General features: G+C 39.1%; 1 protein-coding gene across 2 annotated transcripts; it reads left to right on the top strand.

Annotated features, from left to right (window-relative positions):
* The first annotated feature begins 396 nt into the window (after positions 1-396).
* On the top strand, positions 397-6,702 carry CLEC12B (C-type lectin domain family 12 member B). 2 transcript variants are annotated; one of them, XM_016221768.2, is made up of 6 exons: positions 397-487; positions 2,558-2,656; positions 4,178-4,396; positions 4,903-5,054; positions 5,239-5,354; positions 6,552-6,702. In XM_016221768.2, exons 1-6 carry the CDS (start codon positions 397-399, stop codon positions 6,700-6,702), a joined length of 828 nt encoding a protein of 275 aa, XP_016077254.2. The 2 variants fall into 2 exon arrangements, with proteins under 2 accessions (XP_016077254.2, XP_087670082.1); XM_087813956.1 differs by having other exon boundaries at positions 6,639-6,702.
* The last annotated feature ends 824 nt before the right edge of the window (positions 6,703-7,526 follow it).

Raw genomic sequence — 7,526 nt, forward strand, 5'->3', positions numbered from 1 at the left:
TCTTCCTGTCTTACCATGTGTATCTGCTTGATATCTAATATAGGTGTGTATAAGTCACATCCAATGTGACTTATTGACCCATTATTGAAGCATTGAGAATCATGGGATTTCATGTATGGAACCATCATCCCTGCACTGACTCCAAGCACCGCTTCTTTGCTTCATAGCAAGAAACAGCTTGAAATCTACAATATGTTGATTTGTAAGGAGAATGTTTGACTTCCCTCCCTTAGCAGAAAAACTGTCATTCTGTCCTTACATACGTTGCAGTGGGATGTGTCTTGGGTCAGTTGAGTGTCTATATAAAAGCTCCAAGCCTTGAAAAGAACATCTTGTTTTAGGCCTGAAGATATTGAAACATTAATTACACAATTGATAGCAGTGCTTTCTTCTACAATGTCTGAAGAAGTGACCTACGCGACACTCTCATTTCAGGATTCTGTTGGAGTGAGAAATAACCGGGATAAAAATAACCTAAGGAAAAAAGGTAAGGATTCAGAGACAGCAAGGCTTGATTGACCGTAGGGGACGGACAGGTGGTCAGTGCTTTGAGGTACTGGCTTTCTACCTATGCTAAAGAGAGGGGTGCTGGGGAAGCTCTGAAGTGGAGACAAAGTTGTGCAATGTATTAGTAGAATGGGTGTTCCCAATACTGAAGAAAAATTGTTTGATATCACTATGCTTCATGAAGCCCTGTGTTATAGTGGAAAATGTTCATTAGACATGCCAGAGATTAGGCTTGGGGGCTAAGATTTCTTTTTATAAATGCAGTTCTTGATATTTATACCTTGTGAGAGATACCAGAGGAAAGTTCTTTTAGAAGGCAGATTGGAGGCTTCTAAAGTAGGGAAGGTAGAAGAAATTTTTCTTTTCAAAGGTATAAATAAGTGAAGAGGAGATTTGGAGGATGGGTGAGTCAGAAATAGACAAGAGATAGTTTCTGTTTTACAGTATTTTTCAAAATTAAAGAGTTGAAATTTCCAGTATAATTAGTAGTGTTGAATCAAAAATAACACTATCTTTTTCAGTATTTTATATGCAGTGTATCATGTCTTTGTTAAAATATAGTTGCGAAGCAAGTGAAATAATATTAGTACTTCTTCCAATGTATTGAGAAAACTAAGGCTGAAAAACTTTAAATGATTTAAGCAAGTTCATACAACTGTTATGTGGTGGAGTCTAGTTAGATCTAGCCTTTCACTCATTCCTTTATATCCAACTTGAAGAAATAGTGGTTTTTGTGGTCAGGAATCCAATTTGATATATCAGACTACATCCCTCACCTTCAAAAATCCATTGGCAGTTCAGGGTGTTGTCCTGAATCATCTAAAATACATGGACTATGTTCTCCTCTTTAATTCTAGTTTGGGTTAAGTGTGTGTGTGTGTGTGTGTGGTTTGAGAGGGGGTGATACACAAAGAGGACGACAACAGACTTTGCATGTGCCTAATAAAGATGGTTATAGATTATTTTTTAGAAAAAGTTTAACTCTAATCCTTGGGAAAGAGGAAGCAGTGGATGTGCTGTATGTGACAGTGCCCCCGGAGGTTACATTAATCATTCCGAAATATGGGGCTCGATGCCGTTAGGTCCTGAACTAAGGAACGGGAAAGTGAAGTGAGTAAGAGAACCACTTGTGGTATGTACGGGGTCGGGCAAAAGGAGGTTTACAGTTATGAGGATGCAAAACACAAAGTTTATTCTTGTATTATTATTTATTATTGTATTATTTTCTGCACGAACAGCTCTAAACATATTTTTGCCCCACCCTGCATAAGGAATGTTAATTTTGAAGAGTTAGCCACTGGCTTCCTGGGCTTTTCTGTGGTTTGTAGGTTAGATTGCACATTCATTCCTTCTTTCTCTCAGTAGTCATTCATTATCTACTAGGTGATAAATAAAATGGGTAAAAGGTAAAAATAAAATCCATCATAACACTCGTCTTGTGGAAGTTTGTAATTTCAAAACCTTAGGACCTCTTCTATCGTTAGGATCATCCAGAGAACCACTTTCCACATCTTGTTCATGAATTCGGTAAACTTGAAGAAAGGTGTGTGATGGTGTAAAACAGAAACCTAAAGCTTAGGAGACACTTAGAAGGGAAAAGAAAAAAAAAGGAAGGAAGGAAGGAAGGAAGGAAGGAAGGAAGGAAGGAAGGAAGGAAGGAAGGAAGGAAGGAAGGAAGGAAGAAAGAAAGAAAGAAAGAAAGAAAGAAAGAAAGAGAGAGAGAGAGAGAGAGAGAGAGAGGGAGGGAGGGAGGGAGGGAGGGAGGGAGGAAGGAAGGAAGAAGGAAGGAAGGAAGGAAGGAAGGAAGGAAGGAAGGAAGGAAGGAAGGAAGGAAGGAAGGAAGGAAGGAAAAGGGAAGGAGGGAAGGAAGGAATGAAGGAAGGGAGGAGCACTGATGCTGGGGCTCTTAGAGCACATTGTTTTAGGTATCTTTCTAGGTAGGGGCATTAAAGAAGCTTAGGAAAGCTTCTTCCTACATGGGAAAAATGAACAACCATGTGTAAACCATCAGGCAGCTCAGTTTGCTCATTCCTCTGTTGGCTTTCTTCACGGTATCCAGCTCCATCCCACACATGGCGTTGGGCGGCCCTGACTCTGCTAACTCTTTGTCTGTTGCTGCTGATTGGGCTGGCGACCTTGGGGATTATGTGTAAGTATATTTGCATCAAACTCAAGAAAGGTGATTAGGGAATGCATTTATATAAACTATGTAAATTCAGGTTGGATTGTATGAAAGTGCTACATCCTGAATACTTTCTGCTGCTTCCTGTCTTTCTCATGATAAGCTAGACTGGACTATGAGGACAGCTTATACTTTTCCAGTTGTTGGTTGGAATAAGGAGCCTCTTTTCCGCATAGAAACACATCCCAATGTTGAAAAACAGAAAGCCAAGGAAGGTGGATTCAAGGAAGGGCATGCCATTTTATTTACCTCTAAGACTTTGTACAAGACTGGCTTAATCTGCTCATCCAAGACATTTCTAGAGTAGAGAAACTCTAAGCAGCAGCAACAGCTTGACTGGTATAAATGGAAAAGATACAAACAAGGAGGAAGAGTGGCCTGGTATACCTTAGTCAGTAGATAAAAGTTGAACCACCAACAATGGAAGCTCCATTTCCAAGCACAATAGTGAAAAAAGACTATTCTCTCTATTCTGACCCATCATTGGGCAGTCAGGGCTGGAGAGGATAGGGAATCCTGAACTCACAAGTGCAAAAACATCCTGAGAATACACACTTTGTAGGATGTTGTTAAGTATGTGCACAGAGTAGTGAGTGAGCACAGTATTCAATTTCAGGGGATACACAATCAAGAAAGTTTATTTGCCAAATGATACCAACATCTCCTCTGCTACTTTCATTTTTTTTACATATGGAAAATCTCATGGATAATTAGGATTTATACATACCTATTTGGACATATAAATAGAAGCCAATGATGTAACTTGCTCTTTTGAAAAGAAATATAATGTTCTAGCAGCAGTGACAAATATTCAGTAGCTAATCATTATGAAGATGAGCAGTTGATCTTCTACAATGAAAAATGAAGATGCAATATGTATTCATTGGTTTTCCATAAAAGATGAATGATTCTTTCCACTAAAATGCAGTGATTTGAGTGCATTGGTTCTTGAATTTATTCTGCTGGTGAATCACTTAAAGTGCTTATTTAAAATGAAGACTTTATGGATCTGGGACCAGAAATGATCAAGTGTGGCATTAAAATATGCCTTTAAAAAATACCTTACGTGATTCTGACGCAAGTGGTCTACAGACCATACTTTGAGACACCCAGTGTGCCAAAGGATTCTGTTCCTATTAAGACAAATACATGAACCAACTCCAAATAGAAAAAAGACAAAATTTCCACAAAATGAATGGCAAAATGCCTGGCACTGCCTTAGATGAAGTGCCATAGATATATAATTACTAATTCATTATTTTAGTACAAACACAATAATAATTAAAATATAAATAAAATTATAAGGATCATCTCTAAACAATTTTAAGTAGAAAGGCATCCGATGCATTCCTTCTGTGATACCTCCATTATTAAGAGCTACTAAGAAATCTTAAACAATGTAAGACACATTTCTGTGTTAAGAGAATTATCTATGGCTATCGTGTGAATGGGAGAATGTATGAACTTGTTTCCTGTTATGTCTTGGAGTTTTGCAGACCTCTAATGAAACTGGCTCAGATTCAGAGAAATTGAGTGAACTTCAGAAAACCATCCACCAAGAGCAAGATAACTTAGCCCAGCAGCCGAGCAACTACAGGAACTTTCCCACGGAGGAGGAATTGCTTAAATCACAGGTCTCCGATCTGTTGAAGAAGCAGAGACAAATGGCCACCAAACTCTGCCAAGAGCTAGTCATTCACACCTCAGGTAATCAGGACCTGCTGACCAGTCAGATCAGATCTGTCGTTCCAGTTGAGGTTAATTATGTGCACCACCTCTGGTGCACATAATTACGCCATCCAATGACCACTAAGGATGTTGCACTAATTTTAAAGAAGACAAGGGAAGATATACATTTATTGAATATTTTTGAACACACAGGCAAATTTGGGGAAGCATCATGGAATTATGTCAATCTGGATACTTCAGTCCCTCACTTTATGAACTTTTTAAAGGGATCCTGTTGTCACGAGAAGTTAAAAGTATAACTGATCATTCTAAGGCCAGAAAACTGAGCCCTAAAAAGATAATTTTAAACACCATTGTCTCAACCCATAATCAGGGTGACTTTATTTTCAAAGGCCTTTAAAGCAGTATGTTTTTGGGGTGCTGGGTCTTAAACTGTACTATCAAATTAAATAATTTAATTTCCAAAACCTCCAGTCACTCCAAAGTTGTTTAGTTCATACTTTGGGGTATAATTTCTTTTTCAGACCACAAATGTAATCCTTGTCCTAAGATGTGGCAATGGCACCAAAACAGCTGCTACTATTTTGCAACAAATGAAAAAACCTGGACTAACAGTAGAAAAAACTGCATGGACAAGAACTCCACCTTGGTGAAGATAAACAGCTTGGGAAAAAAGGTCTGGATCTCTTCTTCTGATTATAGAAATTATCCATGTAAAGGAAAATAAAGGGAATTTCTGATTCACACAGTAGGGATGCAGTACATTTTGAAGGAAAATTTATAAAGGAATTAAATATCTATCTTACTTCTGCAAATGGAAATAATGGTTCTCACATAGCGTTTTCCCTTTTCTCTCTCAGGATTTTCTGAAGTCACAACCATTACCCAAGTCTTCATTCTTCTGGCTGGGATTATCATGGGATCCAACTAGCAGAAGTTGGCTATGGGAAGATGGCTCTGCCCCATCTCCATCCTTGTAAGTTTCTATTTGGAAAAAAACAAGCTAAGAACACTAAGAAGCGGGATACTGAGAAGATGTTCTGATTTGCATTTACATAATAATTAGCAATGCTGAACATCTTTTCAGTTGTCTGTTGGCCCTCTGTATGTCTTCCTTGGAGAAATGTCTATTCAGATCCTCTGCCCATTTTTTCATTTTGGTGGTGAGCATGCTATAGTATATACAGATATCAAATGATAATGCTGTACATCTGAAACAAGCTCAGTTGTTTCCATTTTGAAATTTAAGATGTGTCCCTCCTCCCAAAAGAGTTTTAATCATCCCTAGCCCCGCCATTCACACCTGGTTGAAGCATGGAGGAGGTGGCCCCGGCAGCAAGTTTCAGAGCCTGCGAACACGGGTTCCCCGAGACCGCAGCTGCCCCATAAACGGGCGCAGCGCACTCAGGGTGGCGAGGCTGAACTTCAGGGTCACACGGCCGTTTCCTACCGAGTAAAAGCCAGTCTCAGCAAATGCACACGCTCGGATAAGACTTAGTAAGCTCAGCTCTGAAGTAGGAAAGAGCACTGCAGTATAATGCAGGGCACTTGGGGAAAAGCAATTTGGGGCACACAGAAGATTTACACCCGATGAGCACAGTTTTCTGATGACATTAAGTTTCTGATGATGCCAATTTCTTAGCAGAGGAACTGGGGACTGACACTGGGACCACATTCGTTTCTCTCTTAATTTTGTTTTGTTCTCTCTTCACACACACACACACACACACACACACACACACACACACAAATATATACAAAATTATACTTGTGCAGGGTAAAATGTAAAAACTTTTTACACAGAAGGTGATTTCTTTGTTGTTCTTTGTTTTGCTTTTCTTCATAAAGTTCCAAAATTAAGAAAATCTAGTACTTGTGAAATAATCTGAATTGGGTAGTTTCTACCATGTTAACGGAGAGAATGCAAATTCTCAACCCAGAATTTAAGTATCCTTTTTAAACGATTCTACCTGGAGCTATAATTACCTTGAAATAAAGCACTCAATGTTCGCCAGCTTCAGGGGTTTTGTTGTGTTGTGGAAGCAACACATATCTCAGCATTCAGATATATGATATTTGGTAACGGAGAACACTGAATTGTGATCACATTTCAAATAGTTGATGTATAAATTAATTTTTTTAAATGTATAATCAATTTTCAATTAATCTTCAGATTTAGTACTAAAGAATATGCCCAGTTCAATGGATCCCAAGGATGCGCTTATTTTCAAAAAGGAAATACCTATACCTCCCGCTGCAGTGCCGAAATTTCTTGGATTTGTGAGAAGACAGCTGAGTTAGTGAAGATTGAAGATTTGGATTAATAGGCTTCTTCCAAATTCACCAGAAAGTACAGGACTTGTGGTTAAGTTCATGTGAGGAAGGAGGCAGTGACCCTACCAGAACCAAGCACAGATGAAAAAGAGACTGTGTATCTAAACAATCAGGCAAATAAACTTGCTTCAGAGAACATGCTTCACCTCGCGGTCTGGCGCCTTCTGACCTGAGGTTCTCTGGGTACTGCTGGGGACCCAGGGGAATAGTTGCTCTGTCTCAGAATCATTTTACTGATTTTCCTCCCTCAAAGAAAAGACGCTTTCCTTGTTTTGTTGTTATATACGCACAAGTGCACTGAAGTGATGTGTAAATATTTAACAGAGCTGACACAGACCGCAGCCCTGGAACAAGGTCCAGGAGACTTGCCATGAGAACTTCCCGTGGAAGTTGGGGGGATCCTCAGGTAGGGGTGCTGGTTGCTGGGGCGACGGCATGGTGCCACATGATTTGGAACGACTGTACCACCGTGCGCCAGAGGAGCGTCAGTCTGCGTGCACAAAATAACTCTTCCTCCTCCGTTTCTCTATGAAAGTACATTTTTAATCATCTTTAAAATTTAGATAATTTGTAATCTAGGTGAAGTAGATCATCACGGAGCATTTATATCCTCATTTATTTAAATTAGTAATGTTGAGGTTATTCATGTGGAAACCTGGGAATTAATATTCGAAGTTTATTGTCTTATAATTGAGATTTGATTTCATTCAGAGAAGTTCTAATAAGTGGAAGAGATTAAGATGTAGAATCACTAATTTTTATTTTTCAGAATTTTCCTTTGACGTAGTTTGCCAGTGTCCTTGCACATTACATG

The sequence above is a fragment of the Miniopterus natalensis genome, chromosome 2 (assembly GCF_054644295.1).
Source record: "Miniopterus natalensis isolate mMinNat1 chromosome 2, mMinNat1.hap1, whole genome shotgun sequence".
In the NCBI taxonomy this organism is placed as follows: domain Eukaryota; kingdom Metazoa; phylum Chordata; class Mammalia; order Chiroptera; family Miniopteridae; genus Miniopterus; species Miniopterus natalensis.

What these genes read in the sequence shown, in the direction of transcription:
- CLEC12B (XM_016221768.2), top strand. Translation starts at nt 397, where the DNA reads ATGTCTGAAGAAGTGACCTACGCGACACTCTCATTTCAGGATTCTGTT. An exon ending in AAATAACCTAAGGAAAAAAG is followed by an intron (nt 488 to 2,557) that starts GTAAGGATTCAG and finishes GGCTTTCTTCAC; the next exon opens with GGTATCCAGCTCCATCCCAC. An exon ending in GGCGACCTTGGGGATTATGT is followed by an intron (nt 2,657 to 4,177) that starts GTAAGTATATTT and finishes TATGTCTTGGAG; the next exon opens with TTTTGCAGACCTCTAATGAA.